Raw genomic sequence first — 20430 nt, forward strand, 5'->3', positions numbered from 1 at the left:
GGTCTGAGGACACTGCAGGACAGTCACATTGGCTCGGGCTCCTCAGTGGCCTCTGAATGTCCACACTGGCCCTGGAATTGTTATTCCCTCTCCTCTTATTACATGAGAAAAAAATTAACTGATTACTGGCTTAAGCTACTGTGGACATTTCATTGTTTTTCTGTTTTCCTTATATGTTGGTGGGAACAGGCTTCTGGAACTGAAGCACTGGTCTTTTTGAGCCTCTGTAGGGCATGTAAATACATATTTTGAATGACTGGGTATAGGTTTTTTAATTCTTTAAACCAAGTCACGCAGTTGTATTTCAGGTCTTCGGTGTACTTCAGCACTGGTCCTGAGCTGCGTATGGGAGTACATTCCAATTAACCCTTCAGAGGTTCACAGACTGGTAAGTTGAATCACCCTGAGTTCTGGATTGTCCAAGGAAGCAGGTATGGTCATCTGCTCTTCATTGTCTCTCCGTCGTGGGAATCTGAGGCAAGAGAGCTTGGGCCGATTGTCTGAGACCAGCCCGTTGACAGGTCATGGTGTTCGGGTTTGAGCCTTGGCGTCCGGCGGCACGGGCCTTGCCTCCGTCCCTTTAGGTGTTCCGTGATGCCTGCAGTCCGCAGTGACTCAGGACTCTTGGCCTGTTGGTGCTTGCCTGCCAGGTGGTGTTGGGTCATCTGATAAATAAGGGTGCTGCGTATCAGGTGGTGTAAATGTAGCCCAGCAAACATTAAGCGTGGTGAGGGGAGAGGGAACATGGAGGTTGAGTGGGGCTCTGGGGGAGAGAGAAACCTCGAAGGGGATCTTTTAGCAGAGGTGTGAAACAAGCATGTACCTGTAGAAGAGAACCCTGGGCAGTTGGAAGGCTATGACTAGCTGGACCTGGTGGTGCAAGCCTGTGATCCTAGTACTTGGGAGGCCAAGACAGGAGGATTGCAGCTAGGGCCAGCCTCAGCAACCTAGCAGAACATTTTTAAAATAAAAAGGGCTTAAGATATAACTCAGTGGTTGAATGTTCCTGGGGTCAATCTTCTCATGTTTGGCTTAGTGTGATATGTTTGTTAATGTACATCGTGTACCTTAGGGAATTTCCCCTCTTGATTCTTGGGCTTGTTATTAAACAAGGGCATTTACCCTACCCCCCCCCCCCGCCCCACACACATGCATTGTCATTATGAAAGTTCTTTGTTTTAAAGTATTTAATATTTATTTATCTTTTGGTACTGGAGATTGAACCTAGAGGTAGGTATTTTACCTGTGGTCTACACCCAGCCCTTTTGTGGGGGCAGTGGGGGGATGACAGGATTTTGCTCTGTTGCTGAGTTGCCAAGCTGGTCTTGAACCTGCGGTCCTTCCGTCTTAGCCTCCCACCACTGGGATTCTAGGCACCACCGTGCCTGGCTGTCCTTGGTATATTGGTTCATCTCAGTTACGGTGTAGTGGGTTGCATTGTGGCATAGTCACGTATATGTAAAACCACAGCGAGTTAAGTTTCACTCCCCAGCATGTCTCCTGTCCTTCCTACGTCCATCAGCATGGTCATTACTCTTCTACTTTCTTTATTCCTTTTTATTCTTGTAGTGTCCTCTATAGCTCTCATACAAGAGAAAAGATGTAAAAACGTTCTCTCTGAGTTTGACTACTCTTGCTTGAAATTGCGGTCTCTCGTTCCATTTTCCTGCAAATGACTTAGTCACATTTGGGGGGGGGGGGCTGAAGAAAAGTCCATTGTGAATCTATAAAATATTTTCTCTTTTCTAAAGTTATTTTGTGTGTGTTTTGCAGTTGTACATCCTAGTGAGGTTCAGTGTGACACAAACATACACGCACACAGCTCTTACTGTGTCTCCCTCTGCATTCCATGCCTCCCTGTAACCCCTCCGTCCATTACTACCTTCACATATAACACTGGACAAGAAAAATGGGTGTGGATCCGTCTACACAAGGCTGAGAGGGACCTGTAGTAGGGCTTGAGGGATGACTAAAGACAAGAAGGGTTGAAATGACACGATGGAGGTATGTGAAGGTATTACTGCCTCTTTTACTCACTCGCCGGGGGTGGGGCTGAGGGAGGATGGGGTGGATGTGTGGGCAAACATACCAAGAGCTCTGTGTATGTATGTTTGCATAAACCTCGCCATGATGTATAATTGCAGTGCAGTAATAAAATAATTTTTAAAAGGGATGTATCTTGCTAATAAGTAGCAGTATATTCTTTAATTAGATTAAAATAATTCATTATTGGAGTGTTTTTTTTTTGTTTTAAACTTTAAAAGTAGGAGGCATATTTTTGAGAAAAACCCTAAGAATGTCTATGCATCTTGTGATTTCTGTTCTTCGGACCTTGAAGAGAGTTTTTATCAGGTCTTATGAGAATGATGTAGCACTTGGGGGCAAAGATGCAGCCCAGGAGCCCCGCACTGGAGGCCAAGATGGAGAAGACCTCCACGGCCACCATGGCCTTCCCCTTGCTGCTGTGGTAGACAGGGAGGAAGGTGACCCAGACACTGCAGAACAGCAGCGTGCTGAAGGTCAGGAACTTGGCCTCATTGAAGGTGTCAGGCAGGTTCCTGGCCAGGAAAGCCACCGTGAAGCTCCCCAGGGCCAGGGAGCCCAGGTATCCCAGGACACAGTAGAAGGCAGTGACTGAGCCCTTGTTGCACACGATGAAGATGTGGCCATGTTCAGAGTGTGCATCAGTGTCAATAAAGGGAGGATAGGTTCCCAGCCAGATTGCACAGAGCACCACTTGGATCAGGGAGCAGATGGGGATGATGAAATTAGGAGCCCCTGACACCAGGAGCTGCCTCATCCTCCTCCCAGGACCCGTGGCCTTGAAGGCCAGAACCACTGTGACAGTTTTGGCCAAGACAGTGGAAACAGCCACAGTGAACCCGACTCCAAAGGCAATCTGCTGGAGGATGCAGGTGGCCATGTTGGGACGGCCAATGAAGAGCAAGGAGCAGAGGAAGCAGAAGGCGAGGGAGACGAGCAGGACGTAGCTGAGAGCGCGGTTGTTGGCCTTGACGATGGCAGAGTCTCTGTGCTTCACAAAGACCCCAAGAACCCCAGCTGTGAGCGCAGAGAAGCCCAGAGCAGCACAGGCCAGAGCCGTCCCCAGGGATTCCTCATAAGCCAGGAAGGCCACCACCTTGGGGAGGCAGTGGCTCCTCTGTGTGTTTGGGAACTCGTGCAGGGAACACAGGGTACACTGCTCTGCATCTGGAGAGAACAAATCATCAGCAGCTTGTTTTTATTGCTTTGCCCTTTCTGCACATGCTGGTCTGCAGTGTCACCGTGAGGACAGACTCCCTGTGATGTCTCAGTTAGAAGCACATGAGCAGGCTGTGCCATTGCTGAGCTGGAGAAGGCTTCCGGCTCCAGAGAAGACCCATCCTACCATGGGACCTGTAGTGTGCGGCAGTGGGTCTCGGTGGCTCCGCCTGTGTCTCAGGGATGGTACCAGTTGCCCTCTCTATCATCCTCAGACTCCTCTTCTTGAGAGGCCCCATACTGCCATGCTTCTAATACTGACCTAAAGTGATCTTGTTCAAAGGTTTGCTTAGGCATGCGCCAACTCACAAATAAACTGCCTAGTCTTACAAAACCTTCCTTGTTTTAGCATACTCTAATTTTTACTGGTTTTAGTATATAACTTGACGACTGCTAGAAATCTTTCCTTATTCTAATTTTCATTTCCCTGTGACTATTCTTGTTTCATATAAATATTGAAAACACTTTGAAAAGATTTGAACTTCAAATGGAATTTCATTGCTATTGTAAAATTAACTATTTTCGATACTAAAGGTTGAACTACAGGGATACTCTATTACTGAGCTCTACTCCCCAGACTCTTCTCTTTCTTAAGTTAGGGTCTGGCTAACTTGCCCAGGGCAGCCTCAAACGTGTGATCAGCCTGTCGCAGCTGCCGATTGGCTGGAATTTCAAGCATGAAGTACAGTGCCCAGCTGTAATAAGTTTTTGAGTAGCAGATGTTTTAATCAAAATTTAAGAATGATATTTTTATAATAGTCTGTTCATTTTACCACTGAGAGCATGGTTTGCTAACCTTTTTCTTTCTTTCTTGTGAAGTGGCAGTTCATAAGGATCTTGAATTTGGCGCAATCTAAAGTCACCTTTGAGGCAGCTCGTATCTGCTCTTACTGCATGAGAACAGCCAAAGATTATAAGTAGATTATTGGGCATATCTATGTTTTGATTGAACTGTATTTTTTATCTAGGTGTGGTAGCACATGACTGTAATCCCCGTATTTGAGAGGTGGAGAGAGGAGTATCACAGGTTTGAGGACAGCATCAGCAACTTAGTGACTGCCTCAATAACCTAACCAGGACCTGTTTCCAAATAAAACAGTAAGAGGGGCTGGGGGTCTAGCTTGGAGGGAGAATGGCTCTGGGTGCAGCCTTTAGTACCACAAAATAAAGTCTTGTCAGAATAGGCAGCAGTTAATCTCGTGACAGTTTGTGCACACCTGTTCTCTGTGTATCACCTGGATATGGGAATCCCCAGCCTTTCTGTTGGTTTCTCGCCTCAGAGCGCCCACGTCTTGGATTTCATGGGTATATTTCATCCTGGACCGTATGGAGTCTCAGGAGATTGACCTGACCTCGTAGACTGAGCCGGGCCAGGCCAGAGCTGACGCATGGAAGGCAGGGCAGTGACCCCAGCCTGGATCTGTGGACAGGACGGCCGAATGAGGAACAGTGGCCACCGTGAGCCACTGCCAGTGTCTTTGGCTTCATTTTACAAAGAAATAGTTAGAAGGAGGGGTTAACTTAGTGTTACTCTGTACTTTTTACCTGAATCATTGGAAATGTGTCTCTCTGGGCACAGAACACAAGTAAAGCAGCAGACTGGTCTTCCTTCCTGGGGGATTCTCCTGAATCCTGGGCCACAGCTCTGGCTGCACACAGACCGAGGAGTCTGAGGGAAAAGACAGGAAGAACGTCACGCATCATCATCATTATCGGCATCTTTCTCCTCCTAGGAAAGTAGTTTGACCTTGCAGAGGAGATCATCTCTCCACAGCCCCCGTGTGCCCCCACTTTGATCCTTTCAGTCACCCGATTCTTGGCTAACATGGTGAGCTGCTGTCTCCCATTCTCAACAGGTCACCAGGTATCACCAGAACACCCAATCTCTTTCACTTTCAGTCACTTCTGGTTTAGCCATGTCTCCAGACCTCTCTCTCTTATGTAACCTCACCACTCACATTTTTTCCATGCACTATCCTATGTGGCTCTGTGGACTCCTATGCCTAAGAATATTTTCACATATATCATTGAAGGGGGTGGTTGGAATCCTCTCTCTCTCCACCAAAGAACAAGAGAGAAACTCTGAGAGTGTGGGACACACACAGATAGCGGTTAATACACTTGTAGGCTTCCGAGGCCAGGTGAGGCAAGGATTTCAAATACTTACAGGTGCAAAAAGGGATTGTTACGTGATCGACTGCTGCAGAATATTAGAAGGGCTTTGGGAGAGAAAAGTGGAGAGAGGAAAAAGAATAGAGGAGGGAAACATTTCAACAAGCACTGTGGCAATTTGTGAAGCGATTCCTACCAGTTTGAGTAACTTGTATGTGGAGGGAGGAGGAGAGAGAGGTGGGATGCAGAGGGAAATATTCCTGGGCTGTGTGCATGTGTGCCTGGATCACACAACCTCACCATGAGGTATGATTACAGTGCACTAATAAAAGTATTAAAAGTAGCCTGGGAGTGTCCAGTTGTAGAAACAGGACATGATTATAGTGCTTTAAGATGCTGAGTATGACGGGGAATGCCTGTAGTTCCAGTACTTGCGAGGTGACACAGGAGGATTGCATGTTTGAGGCTAGTCTTAGCAACTTAGTGAGACCCTGTTTCAAGTTTTTAAAAAAGAAATGAGGGCTTAGTTCAGTGTTAGAGTGCCCTTAGTTCAATCCCCAGTACTGCAACAAAAAAGAAAGAATAAAAAAGATGCTGAATGGGGAAAAAAAAAGTTTGAAGAATGAATGTCACCAAAAATACTAAGAGAACTGGAAGTAATACCTCCCAAAAGATGAATGTTAGGTTAATCCACAATCTACTTGTGTCAATTCCATCAAAACTTACTAAGGATTCTGACAATCTATAGTAATAGTTCTCGAGATGTATGGATAAATATATTTGGTATTTGTGAGTTTATATTTGTATCTCTCTTATTATTCGTTGACTTTGTTCATTTTTATTAGTGCTGCATGAGTACATGTATCTAAACTTAAAAATATAGCTTCTTCAAATTTGGTCTTTCTATGGATTTTAGCTCAGAATGTGTCATGGCAAAACCACATAGTGCAGAATCAGAATGCATTGTGTGAATTTAGTGCTGAGGTAAAGGGATCACCCTTAGTCTCATCTCAGGACTCTTTTTATGTAATTATATAAATTTCAGAACTCATGATAGAACTCAGGGCATTGAGCATGCCAGGCAGGTGTTCTACCCCTGAACGACACCCTCAGCCTTTCAGGACTCTGTGTGTATCTGATAAAGAAAAAAAATCATACTTCTGTGAAGCCAGCGGGCCACTCTATGACCTTTTCGTTGATGGCCAAGCCTTGATGGAGTGGACTCCCAGAGACAAACTCCCCTACTTTAACCAGCAACCCAAGGCCAGCAGGAAAATTCACAGTGTTCTGGATATCGTACTGGGCCGTCTGGTTTCCTTTGTTGTCTAGTGATATGTGTTGCCCAGCGCTGTTGATAAACTGGATTTTCTTCAGGAGTGGATGAAGCTAGAGGAGAGGTGTCCAGTTGGAAATGAGGTGTGCATACGAATTAAGTCCTATGCAGTTCTCCTCCCCACCTCCCTGCGTTCAGGATTCCTGGTTGGTAGAGGCTCAGGTGTGTGTGTGTGTGTGTGTGTGTGTGTGTGTGTGTGTGTGTGTGTTTGTTTGACCACCTTCACATGAACTCAAGGGAAGAGACAAGTTCTCCATGGATACTATAGTGGAACAATAGAATCCAGAATTCTGGGATTTGATGATTTGCCCTGTGGGTGACATTTTCCTGGCTCTGCACAACCCTGACCAGCAAAGTCTGTCTGGGACACCTTTGAGCTAACCCTTGTACTTTATTTAGTAAAGCCACAACTGGGTGAGACTGTTTACTGCCTCCATCGTGGGGAGGGAAGCCTCATGTGTGCATGTCACAACTTAACCAAACATAGAGATTAAATTTGTGCAAGTAGTTGTATTTAGCAGTTATACATCATGAGAGGTTTAAAGAAGGTATAACATGGTTTCTTTTCATGTGTATGTTGGAGGGTACTGGGGATTGAACTGAGGAGCATTTTACCTCTGAGCTACACCTCCAACATTACTTTTTATTCTAATTTTGAAACAGCGTCTCACTGGGTTGATGAATCTTGCTCCTTGCTGAGACTGGCCACAAACCTGTGGTCCTCTTGTCTCATATTCCCACGTATCGTATTGGGGTTATGAGTATGTGATTATGAGTATTGAGATTATGAGTATTTTTACCTATGCTTTTGGACCTTATTACTGGACCAGGCTACCATCTTCTGACATTACAGGGAGTGGTGGATGTCCTCCAATATAAAAAAAAAAATTCCCAATTTGAATGAGTTTTTTTTTTTTTAATGGAGTGTGCTAATCTTCTCATCTTTTTCACTGAGGGCACTGTTTTTTTTTTTTTTTTTAATAATTACTCAGACTGTTTAAACAGTTTTGTTATTTTTCTAAATAATTTACCATTATATCTTTGGAACCCATCTTGACAAAGTGACCTTTTCTAAGTCCAACTACAAATAAGAACAAAATGGCACAGCAAATATTATTGTTAGAAAAAGAAATTAGATGGTGAATTAAACATTCTGATATTGCTTTTAACATAAATGCCTTTGTCTACATATTAAACTTATTTTACATATTCAAGAAACTTGATTAATGAGTTTTACTGTTGTGCATGAGAATATAAATGCATTTTATACATGGATTCAGATAAACCAAGGTTAACATCCAGGAAAGTTCATCCCAAACTTTGCAGGGACATCCTGAAATGATAGGCGCCATCAGCAATCTCCTATTGAAAATGGATAAAGAATAAAAAAGAGGGTAGGGGGTGTAGCTCAGAGGTCGAATGCTCCTGGGTTCCATCCTCAGATGCCTCCCCCCCCACCAAAAAAGAAAAAAATGGAGCCACAGGTCATATTCCCACGGTTAGATAGGTTTTTAGAAGAATAATAATGTCTAAGCTGGGCTCAATAGCACACACCTGTAATCCAAGTGCTTGGAAGACTTAGATAAGAGGACCACAGTTCAGTTCTAGCCTCTGCAGCTAAGCTAGGGCCTCAGCATCTTTTGAAACCATGTTTCAGAACAAGAAAGGAAGGAAGGAAGGAAGGAAGAGAAAGAGAAAAGAAAAAGAAATGGATGGCTGGGAGTGTTTCCACTTCCAAAAAAAAAAAAAGGGGAGAAGAATGTTTAAATAAATTCATTTCCCAGAGTTGTATCAGAATGGGTAGCACCCATTTCAATGATGAATATAATACCCAGAATCAGATGTGGGCACTCCTCCATGCTGCCTTCTGGCACTGAATACATTCTAAGGAAAAGTGTAGATCAGAGCAGTTTTTAATCTGTGCCGTTCATGAGTTGAGTTTAGATATTTGATAGCATATCATCTGGTCATAGAAAATGCTTTTCTGGTTCAGTTTTCTAATTAAATAGCATGAAATGGAAGCTCCCAGTAGCAGAATTCTACCCAGTTGTTTAAGAGTTCCAGATATACCCACAGCCAATGTGAAAGTGCCCATGTTTCATGTTGCCTGATCCTGCTGATATAGAGATGAAAACAAGATCACCATGGATCTCACGATGGTACCTGCAGGTGCCAGCAGTTGCTCAGCCCTGGCCTGCTTCTGGAGGAGGCTTACCTACCATGGGAGAGGCCTGGGCTGCTCTGCATCCTCTGGAGATCCCTTTGCTATTTTCTCCAAAAGCATTTTATGGAGGACATGGGCCACGGTGTACACAGCATTGTAGATGAAATAGCTGGAGTCAGATATGGTCATGATGTTGATATCTGTTGGCCTAGACTCCAAGGAGGTATTCGGTAGGCATTCTCCAACTTTCCCACATGATGATCCAGCAGTTGAACAGTAAAAAAGGTGAAGCCACAGTAGACTGAAGTAAACATCTTCTGGGTACTGGGAAGGGTCGACTGTCTTGAGAAAGTGTCTGAAGCCAGGGATTTCCCCCTTGTGGTGTGAAAACGAGAAGCTTCCATGGAAAGAATGCAGCATGTGGTGCATCTCGTACACAACGATGTCCCACTTGGCTGCCATGATCCACACCTTGCCCGTGGTCAGAAAGAATTCTGCTGCGAGGTCCACGGTGATGAGGCTCCCCACTTCACCATAGAGTACGTGCACGTTTGCAGATGAAATGCCAATCCTGGTCATGAAAGTGATATCACTTGACCCATACATTGTCTTGGTGTCAGGGAGCCTTTGTGTTAAGGCCACGCAGATATCTTTCCTTACCATCTCAGCTTTCAGACCCTGAAGGAACTGTTCTCCTTTCAGATCATCAGATATAAAGATGGCCACCCACGTCCAGCCAAAATGCAGCAGCAATGAGACCATTGCTCGAGCAAGAGAGCTGTCCTCAGGGGCCATCTGGTAGAGTGAGGGGAAGTGGTCTTTGTCACTTAGCATGGGATCAAAAGGTCCATATGTGACCTGAGTAAGTAAGCAAAAATATGATCCTGAGCTTAGAGGGATTTGGAGTTATGTTTCCTGAGACAGGGATAAGAATATTCTGCACAAACAGGGCTACTGAGCCCAGTGGACACATGTTCCCAACGCTTGGGAGGCTGAGACAGAATCACATGTTCAAGGCCATCGCCAGTTTAAAAAGATCCTATTTCAAAAAATTAAAAAAGTAAAAAGGGCTAGTTCTATGGCTCAGAGTAGAATGCTCCTGGGGTTGAGTTTCTCATACAAGGAGGCAAGATTGAATAAAACAGTAGAAGAAAAGATTTGCAGTTCTCTTATTTGCAGAATAAGTAAGAGAACACCCAGTTCTCTTATTCTGGGCACACAGAACACCATGCATTTGAGTGTTATGACCTTTAGAAAGAAAAGTTGATCCAGGCATGGTGGCACATACCTAGAATCACAGTACTTGGTTGGCTGAGAGAAGATTGCAGGTTCCAGGGCAGCCTCCATAGCTTAGTGAGGCCCTCAATAATTTACTAGGACCCTGTTTTTATTTTTAAAAAAGAACCGGGTGTGGTGGTGGAGGTCTGTAACCATAGTCCTTGAGAGGCTGAGATAGGGAGACAGCAGGTCCAAGACCAGCCTCAGTAACCTAAGTAGACCCTCAGCAAACTAATGCAATGCTATTTCAAAATAAAAATAAAATAGGTGTGGAGGTGTGGCTTGGAGGTAGAATGCTCTTGAATTCAATTCCCAGTATGGGGGGGGGGGGCGAGAGAAAGAGAGAGAAGAAGGAAGAGGAGGAAGGCAGGCAGGCAGGCAGGCAGGCAGGGAGTATTACTCAGAATTAGAATGCCCCTGAGTTCAATTTGGAAGAAGGATAAAAAAAAGAGAGAGAGAGGAAGAAGAAAGATAAGAGAGTGAAAGAAGGAAACAAACTTCTCATCCTCCTCTTGACACTGTTGATCATTTCAAGATTTTGAGCATTTACTGTGACCTGATCACTTAAGCCCTTGTGGTTTATATACACTCAACTTCCACGCTGCCTGAGATTGGATTGAGGAATGAGCACTAATTGAAATCTGCACGTTTTTTTCTCCCAAACTCACGGCCCACGTACCTGAGGGGTTCTGTAGAGCTCCAGAAGTGCTCCAATCTCAGCTGAAAATGCTGCCGAGGTTCCTGTGATGGTGGCAACAGGTCTGTGCTGTCTCTTGCACTTGTAGTTAGGGAGAACCTTGTCACCTCCAGACAGCCACATCAGAACAGTCCTCAGAGTCCTGCAGTCGTTGGGGGAGGCATTGTAGATCTGGAACCCCAAAGTCAGATTGGGTAGCAAGTGAGGGTCCCTGTCGATCTCTTCGATGGCAAAGTAAAAGGCCAGCACGTATTGGTAGTTCTTCCAGAGCCACCTGGACAGAGGAACAGCCTCAGAGACAAGGACGATGTCAGGAGGCTCAGGGGTGAGTCCTGAGCCATTGCTAGCCCCAGACAGGCTGGACCCAGGATGCTCTCCAGCCCGTCTCCCCGTCCCCAGATATCCCCCTGCTGTCTTGTTCTGTTTTATGAAATCCCTTTTCTCTTGTGTTCCCTCTGGCTGGGACATATGAGGGAAAAATCTGAGTACTCATTTTTCTGAGTCTGGCTTTTTTGCCTTTAAATACTGTGTAATAATTGCTGATAAATTATACTAGAGTCAGTATTTATCCCATTAGCAATTTAAACAATTTGTTTTTCTTGTGTCTTCATGTACTGCTATTTTCCGGTAATGCTTTAACTAAATATTTATGAGACCATTCAACCAGTTCCCCAATGGCAGTGTTTTCTTTATATTTAAATTATGTGGCTATAATAACATTCAATTACCAAAATGCTAGTACTTCTTCTGTTATGTTAGGTATTAGAAACCTAATTACAGAGAGATGCAGACAACTGAGAACTGTGTGATGTTTGACCCTCTTCTATGCTGAATGGTGGTGTCCAGAAACATCTGTGGCCGTGCCCCAGAAGGCAGAGTGCAAAGTTGGGCCACCAGCTGTGTGACATGGCTGATGGCTCCCAGCCTTCTCCCTGCACTGCTCATGGAAAAGGCAGGTTCTCACAGAGGACCTGAGCTTCAAGATGCCTTTACCCTCTAAGATTCTCTTCCTGTTATGGAGACAATCTGTAGATGCTACTTAACCAGAGCATCCATAGGCAGGAAAGAGTGCAAGAAATTTTCCATTTTATATTGTAAATAATGATTGAGAAAAAGACAAAGAGGAAAGGTAAGCTGGGCATGTTGGCAAACACTTATAACCCAGTACTTGGGAGACTGAGACAGGAGGGTCACAGGTTTGAGGTCCTCCTCAGCATCTTAGAAAGATTCCCTCAGCAACTTCATGAGACTGTATCAAAATAAAAATAATAGGCTGGGGATAGATATAGCTCCAAGGTAGAATGGCCCTGGGTTTGATCCCTGTTACCAAGAAAAAAAAAAAAAAAAAAAGGAAAGAAACTCTAGATAGCTACAAGGCCCAGACTTTGGATGAGCGAAATCCTCTTAGGAATGATAGAAATTTTTTTAACTAAGATAATAAAAATTTTGTGGTGAATAAGTATATGAAGGCATCATGTACACTTTAAATGCTTATAATGCAACAAGTGTGACTCAGTTGAGACCACAGATGTGAGAAACAGGAATGAGAGAAATTTCAGCTGAAAAAATGTCCCCAAAGCTCAGAAGCCCCACCGTCACATCCCTGCAGTTCAAAGCCGTCTGCCAAAATGAAATGTTATGTGATAAATGGATCTGGAAAGATTAGAGATACTCGTGGAAATGAGTTGCTTGTTACCTAACCATTGTCCAAGGACCCAGGAATGTGGATCGGCTGAGTATTTTGGAAGTGTACTAGACAGCTACCACCAAAACAGTGTGCACAGAGCACAGCCTGTCCGATGGCAAACCCCTGCTGAGCCCCAGTGTGTCTACGTACGCGGCATACCTGTGAGCATGGTGACCTGGGAGGCTGACACAAGTTTGATGCCAGCCTTGGCAAGTTAGCAAGACCCTACCTCAAAACAGCAACAAAACAAAACACAACTGCCCCAAACACAGGGGTGTGTGTGTGTGTGTGTGTTAAAGAGACCAGAATCAGTTGATTTTCTGAAGAATGTGCAAGACAGTGGTTTCCCACTAAGGCTGGACACAATGGAAAAAGTAGAAAAAGTGTGCCATACTGGCTTGCCAGGCCAGAGCAATGGTAGGAGCAGAAAGGGATGTTCTTAAGTGCTTCATGAGCAGAGCCTCAGTGTCTCAGACACCTGTTTCCCCCAAAGGGGGTCTGCCACCAGGGGAGGCTGGGTTCCCACCAATCTCATTCATTCCAAAATCCACTTTGCTTGATCAAGTAGATCAGGCTGATGGAGCAGAGAAAAAAAAAATGTTGCTTTTTCTCCTCTGTACCTATAGAAACAGAGAAAATGGAAAAGGAAAATGGAAGATTGCAAGGAAGAGAACCTCAAAATACATTGCTCTGCATTTTTCTCATTTCTGTGAAAGCTCAAAGGGGATTAACACTTGAGAGGCTGAGACAGAAGGTCGCAGTTTCAAGCCCAGCCTCTGAAATTTAACAAGAGACTCAGCACCTCGTGAAAATCTGTTTAAAAAAAAAAAAAAAGGCTGGGTATGGCTAAGGAGTAAAATGCTCCTGAGTTCAAACCCCAGTACCAAAAAAGTATGGGGGGGTGGGATGAACACACACAATCTCACAGCTGTGGCCACATGTAATACTTGGAAACAGTGTGGAACTTACCTACTAGGTACTTCACTATGATCTGGTTCCAGTATAAAAGACTGCTGGATCACGGATGCCTCCTGATTCACATAGTGAAGGGGGAAAAAGGCCCCTAGCACCAGGTCTCCTGCTTTCTGGATGCTTGGCTTCAGGTATTGAAAACAGCTCCTGAAATCATTGTTCCAGGAAGTTTTCAAAGGCTGTAGGAGCAGGAAGAAAAGAAACACAGAGAAGGACATCTCAGACTCTGCCCAGCAGACACAGAGCCAAGTCCAGGCTGAGATGTGTTAGTGAGGAAGAGGATCCCAGCGTGATGTCTCTGCATGTGCAGCAGAGTCCCACTGTCGCCAGATGCCCTGGGCATATGCAAAGTGTGCTGACCTTCCAGGCAGAAACGCAAGGAGGAGAAGGAGCCGTTCATAAGGGTCAGAGTGGTGAGAACTCAGCTGGTGTCTGGTCAGAGAGCTTCAGTGCACTGTCTTTTCTTGTCCCCTTTCAGTCTTCTCGAGCTCTGGGGACCCAGTGCCCCGAGCTCTGCACCTGTCACCCTCCATCCTGCTGAAAACATGTTTGTGCTTCTGCTTCTTCCTGGCCTCCCTGATTCCATCACGGTCCAGTGAAGCTCTGGAGACCACCACATCATGAGACAGCAGCCCTGAACCACAGAAAACCCAGGGGTTTATGTTCATTGTCAGTCCACTACTCTGAGTCATAGGACAGAGTGAGAAAGAGGTGGTGTTGGACAAGAAATGAGGTTACAGTACTACAGTGACGCATGTATACCCAAGGTTATAGCGGCACAGTTCACAATAGCCAGATTATGGAACCAATCTAGGTGTCTGTCAACAAATGAATGGGTAAAGAAAATGTGGTCTGTACATACTATGAGATTTTACTTAACCATAAAGAAGAACACAGTTGTTTTATTTGCAGGAGATTGGATGAAACTAGAGAGCATCATTAGTGCTAAGTGAGATTAGACAGTCCCAGAAAGACAATAGTCCTATTTTTTTCCTCATCTCTGGAAGCTAGAGATAAAATAGGACAAAAAGGGGACATCTGATAAATGAGGAGAAAGATTATTAGAGTATTAGAGGATGTTGGAGGTGGGAGATGGGGATGGGAATGAGGAAGACTGAGGAAGGAAACAGACCAACTAAGGTGATGCCCATATAAGAAGGCATCACTACCAATCTCTCTAACTTTTAGGAGAAGGGTGGAAGGGGAATTGGGGTTGGAGTGTGTAAGAAGGGAAGACACCCAGTGATGTGTGTATGTATGTTGGGATCACTTAGATTCTCAGTATAATTACAGCATACCTATAAAAGTATTCAAAACCTCACAAAATTAAAGAAAGAGATGGCATAGGAATCAACAAAATGCCCAGTAGAAAAATACCGTCTAGTGGATGTTTCTTCAAGAAAGTGAAGAGTGAGTTCAGTTGCTGACATCACCTGTGTCATGGAAAAAACTTCAACCCTGTGGCCAGCATCACTCCCAGGTCTGCAGGATCCTCCTGGAAGGAATTGGCTTCCTGGTTTGCAAAGAGAGGCTGTGTTCCAGAGAATATCTGGTAGTTACCCAACCTTTACCCAGTCACAGAGTTAATTTTTCTTTGAAGCAGGGTCTGATAAGTTGCTGAGTCTGACCTTAAACCTGCTATCCTTCTGTCACAGCCTCCAAGTACTAGGACTACATGCATTTGCCATGTTTATCCAGGCATTGGAGTAATTATTTTTACATCTGCTGTATGTATTTATACAAAACAAATTAAATTGATTATCGAAATGAGTTCATGGGAAATGTTATCCATATGTTGGCATAAGAAAGGAGAAACAAAATGCAGGTGATCTCTTTAGAGAGACTTTGCTTCTTACCCTGAGCCATATGAAGCTGCCATGGAATTTCAGATTGGAACTCTACACTTGCTTTGGCCCTGTGGAATAGAATTAGACTGTGCAGTCCTTGTCTATTTTAGACTCACACCACACCATCTTTAATCTCTCAACAACCTCTCTTTTTCTCCGAGGCCTTGGTTTTCTGCTAGTTACGTAGTGCCAGTATTTGGAGGACCATGGTGGTTGATTAGACCCCTCTCCTTCTGTCCAGTAGGTCAGGTCCCTAGTCACCTTAGGACTTTCCTACTATGATTCAGACCTCTGCCCATGCCCCTCATTCTATTCCTGGCCAACATCTTTCCTTGGGTAGACACATGGGATACTGTCTTTCCTGTTGAGGCCATGCAGAGTTAAAGGAGTTCCTGTTGCACTGCATGGATCTGCAGCACCAAGAAAACTCTGTGTCCCCTGTCCAGTCAAGGGAGAGGCAAAACACTGGGCTGAATGTATCCCCATGAAAGCAGACAGGTGTAAAACAAAGATTTCCTGACCTCGGTCTCATTAAAGTTCAGTGGTGCTGGATGAAGGATCTAAAGTCCCGAGTTTCCTCTAGGGCAGTTGGTTGCTATGACTACCCAAGGATTAAAGCAATGTATGGTCAGGCAGGCTGTGGGGCAGATCTTGAAGAGAAGAAACATTGGGGATAATAGGCTTAGAAATCAGGGAACCTGGCCCACACATTCAGGGAAGATCAGATAGCCTTTTCTTGGGAAAAGCAAAGCAAAAAGAGTAGAGTGAATGAATTTCTCACTGCCCCTGGGCCTTGTCTTCACTTTGCCCAGGTCCAAAGAGAGTTGGAAATAGCAGTGCTCTCAGTTCTTCCTTCATATCCCAGCATCCTACAGGGAGCCTCTGTTGGGTGGTCTCATTCTGCACAAAGCGCTCTGCTGCCTGGATGCAGGAGGAAGCCAGCTCTCATGTACTCCTTCCTCCCTGGTTTGAGGAACAGCCCCAGAAACCGCTAAAACCTTGGGAGTTTTCTACGTGGAACTAATTCGTAATGTTTTTGTGTGGACCATATAAACTAACCAGGGTCACTGAAGGTAAAAAAGAAAAAAGTTTTATGTCTCCCCCTTAGGTACTAAATGTTACTGGAAGCTGTGAAGTTGATAAAGGAATAGTCATAGTTTTAGTGTTGTAATTTACATCTTTTTAGTGTGTGTATGTGGGTGTGTGGTGCTGGGGCTAGAACTCAGGGGTGGTCTACCTCCGAAATACACCCCAGGCACTCTTAATCTTTCATTTTGAAACAGGTCCTCACTAGGTTGTTGAGAGCCTCACTAAGTTGCTGCCTCATACCTGCAATCCTCCTGTCTCAGCCTCCCAAGTTCTGGGATGATATGTGTTTACCACCATGCCTAGTTTTTATTTATATCTTTCAGAAAACATGTTTGCTTTGTGGAGGCTGATGACTACTGACTGACTGGTGGTGGAGAAGCCATTAGGTATATATTTGAAAGTGTGTGGGAGTGAGGGTTAAATGGCTTAATCCTAATCATCTGGTGATCCAGAGATCACTGCTACCCATATCATTAAACTAATGGCTCATGGCCAAGGTAGAGTAGCAGCTTACATGAAACACCCTTGTGCTTGGTTATCCATGGGGAATTGGTCCCAGGACTCATGAATACCCAAATTTGCGAATGCTCAAGTTCCTTATATAAAATGTCATAGGTGCTCCCTACTGATGAGGTTATCCTCTCTCATCCTCCATAAAAGGTGAAGTAGATCATTGTACTCTCCAGCCAGTCCCAGTGTATATTCTTTAGGAACAGAGCCAATAGGACATGCTCTACATCCATGGAGGAGACAGTACCACATTCGTTAACAAGCCGTCTTTCTGTGGTGATTACAGAACCCCCATAACTTAAGTTTCAGCCTTTTTTTCATTTTTTGGGGGGGGTACTGGGAAAGAGTGAATCCAGGGGCATTCTTCCACCAAGCTATGCCCCAGCCCCTTTTATTATTATTAATTTTATTTTGAAACAAGATCTTGCCAAGTTGCTGAGGGTTTCGCTATGTTACCAAAGTTGGCCTCCAACTTGTAATCCTCCTGTCTCAGCCTCTCAACTACTGAGATTATAGGCCTGCATCACCATGTCCATATTCTAAATTTAAAAAAATGTCCAGTGCTGGGGATAGAACCCAGGTGCTCATGCATGCTAGGGAACACTTTAACTGAGCTGCACTTTCTGACCTGTAATGTGTGGCCTTGTGATCTGAAGCTGACTCGGGGCATTTCTAGTTCATTATTCGTAGAACCCAGAAGATTGACAATTCTGGCTGGATAAGAATATTTGCTAGAAAGTTAATGAACTTGTGAGCCATTAATATATGGATGGACAACTAGGTAGGTCCCATAACTTGGCAGTTGTGGATTGTGCTGCTGTAAACATGGATATGCATGTGTCACTACAGTATTGTGACTTTAATTTTTTTTTGAAAAGATACTAAGGAGTGGTATAGCTGGTTCAGGTCCTCAGTCTTTTAGTACCATCCATAGACTGTTGAGGAAACTCAATACCAATTTCTATAATGGTTGTACTAATGGACAATCCAACCAAAGTGTATGAGGTCATATTTCCACACATCCTTGCTGGCATTTATTTTTATATTTTTGTTTTTGGTAGTGAGAGAATTTGACCCAGGAACATTCTTCCTTCCAGTTACAACCCAGCAAGTATGTGTGTGTGTATCTATGTGTGTGTGTGTGTGTGTGTGTGTGTACTGTATGTATATGTATATGTATATGTATATGTATATGTATATATATTATTTTTAAATAGGGTCTTGCTAACTTGCTGAGGCTAGCCTCCAACTTGCGATCTTCAGCTTCCAGGCCCTAACTCCACAGGGCCTGAGGTTATGATGCCCCATTCAGAGCCCGCAGCCTGTTGGCAGGAACTTAATGCCCGACAGGCACCACTGCTGCTCTACTGGTTATGAACCTGTGAAAGTCGTGGGGTACTGTCCTCTGGCCTCTGTGAATAATGGGCCAAAGCTCAGCAGGGTGAGAGATTACCATGTTCTGAGCTTGTGGCCCATTTGGCTGAGCTTTGATGGCCCAGGCACACCACCACTGATCTTCTGGTTGTGATAACGTAGAACACTACCAGTCACTGGCAAGTATGAAAGCCAGGCCAAAATTGCTGGCAGAGAGAGAGAGAGTGTGTTGAGTTCCCAGCCTGTATCTGTGATCACATGAACCACCACTGGCCTCTGCCTCCCCAGCTTTCGGTGCCCGAGGTACGGCACAGAAGATGGTACCATTACAAGTCTGGGCTTGGGTGACTCAGATACTTAGCTCCAGGGCACCTCTGTTATCCTGGGCAGTGACAGTCACATGAGACTTTGTCGCTTCTGGTCTTGATGCTTGTCGTGCACAAACATCATGAGACATGTCTACAGCCTGAAACAACCCACAGCTGCTGACTGAGTTAATCCAACCCATTACTGGTGCCCTACAAGGGGGCAGAGAACTGCCAACCCTAGGTCTTTCTTACCTGAGTGTCCCTAAAGACTGCTTGCTAATTCACCTTTCTGCTGTATCTGACTGTCTACACCTGTGACTGTCTACCCCCAAATAGGCGTGGATGATTTTCCAACTCACTGTCCCTTTTGGGTCTGTCCACTGCCACACAAGTCTCTGTAGCTGCACAAGCTCCTTTATGAAACACATAAAAAACTCAAGTTCTTGTCCAGTGCTGTTTGGGTCCCTGCAGGGATGAATTCAGCTGCAGCATAATATTTCAATGGGTGGTCTTGCTCAGTGGTCTGGGGAGTTGAGTCTTAAAGTACTTGAGCATGCTTTGCACGATAGTTCTCTCTTGGCACTGGCTTGGCAAAATTCGGCTTCCTCTTTGCTGGAGCAGGTCTCTGAGAGTTACTGATGCAGCGGCCAGCTTCAGCGGAGGCTCACCAACATCATGCTGTCTCTGCGCTCTGCTCAACAGTGACAGGTGGAACGCTTCTCTGTCCTCGGCTCTCTGTGCTGCATCCAGTTCCTCTGTGTTTCAACCATATTCCTTCTGTTGAGTTCTGTCTGCTTTTCATCTCTAGCCAAAAAGCAGTCTTTCAGCTGGCTGAATCTTAAGACTCACAGCTAATAAAATGTGCTGTTTTCCCCTATTGTACCACCTTTAATCTCTCCATCTTAACATCTTAATGTGATCTTGAGCATGAAATATATTCTTGGTAGACCAAGTGGCCAAAAATATTGTTAGTGGTATAATTTATCAATTCAATAACAGAGCTTTACAAAGGACAGCCTCCTGTTTGTGTAATCAGTACATTGTTAGAGAAAAGATGTTTAAGTAATGGAAGCCAGGCATAGTGGTGCCCACTTGTAATCCTAACGTTCAGGAGGCCTCAACTACCTAGCTAGACTTTGTTTCAAAATAAGACATAAAATAGGGCTGGTAGTGTTGCTCAGAGATAGAATGACATTACGTTCGAACCCCAGTACAATAAATAATAAATAAGTAAATAAATAAGTAAACAGATAAGGCTAGGATGTAGCTTAGAGGTAGAATACCCCTGGCTTTAACCCTCAGTACCAAAGGGGGGAAAAAAAAAAAAAAACTAAAAGAAATAAAGACAGTTACCATTACTTACTCCAAGTCCATGGGGATTAAAAGAAAGCATTAAATCCAAGGAGTTAAGGACATAAAGGAGCCAGACACTCATTTATTTAATTATTTTATTTATTTATTTATTTATTTATTTATTTATTTATTTATTTGTGGTACTGGGGTTCCTGGAAGCCCTTCTACCTCCGGGATATACTTCCACGGGCTACACTCCCAGACCTATTTTTTAACCTTTTTCATTTGGAAACAGGGTCTCTTAAGCCAGCGAGGCTGGCTTCGAACCAGCGCGATCCTCCTGTCTCCGCCTCCCAAGCGTGGGGATTACAAGCGTGTGCCACCACACCCGGCTGACACTCATTTACATGTAGACATAAAGCCTTAAGCACTGCAACACGTGTATACTTTGTGAAGGTAGCTGGAATGAGGAGACACTGGTATTACCCAGTAGTTCCATGCATGG

The 20430-nt window shown here is 44.5% G+C and overlaps 1 protein-coding gene across 1 annotated transcript; it reads right to left on the reverse strand.

The window, feature by feature from the left end:
• Window positions 1-2290: 2290 nt before the first annotated feature.
• On the reverse strand, window positions 2291-12549 carry LOC308276661 (vomeronasal type-2 receptor 116-like; the record flags this gene model as incomplete). The annotated part of the gene is made up of 7 exons (XM_080715485.1): window positions 2291-3210; window positions 3877-3956; window positions 4614-4681; window positions 6532-6759; window positions 9003-9728; window positions 10828-11119; window positions 12542-12549. 7 exons carry the CDS (start codon window positions 12547-12549, stop codon window positions 2291-2293), a joined length of 2322 nt encoding a protein of 773 aa, XP_080571611.1.
• Between the last annotated feature and the right edge of the window lie 7881 nt (window positions 12550-20430).

This window comes from Muscardinus avellanarius (assembly GCF_963383645.1).
Source record: "Muscardinus avellanarius genome assembly, chromosome: 18".
Lineage (NCBI taxonomy): Eukaryota > Metazoa > Chordata > Mammalia > Rodentia > Gliridae > Muscardinus > Muscardinus avellanarius.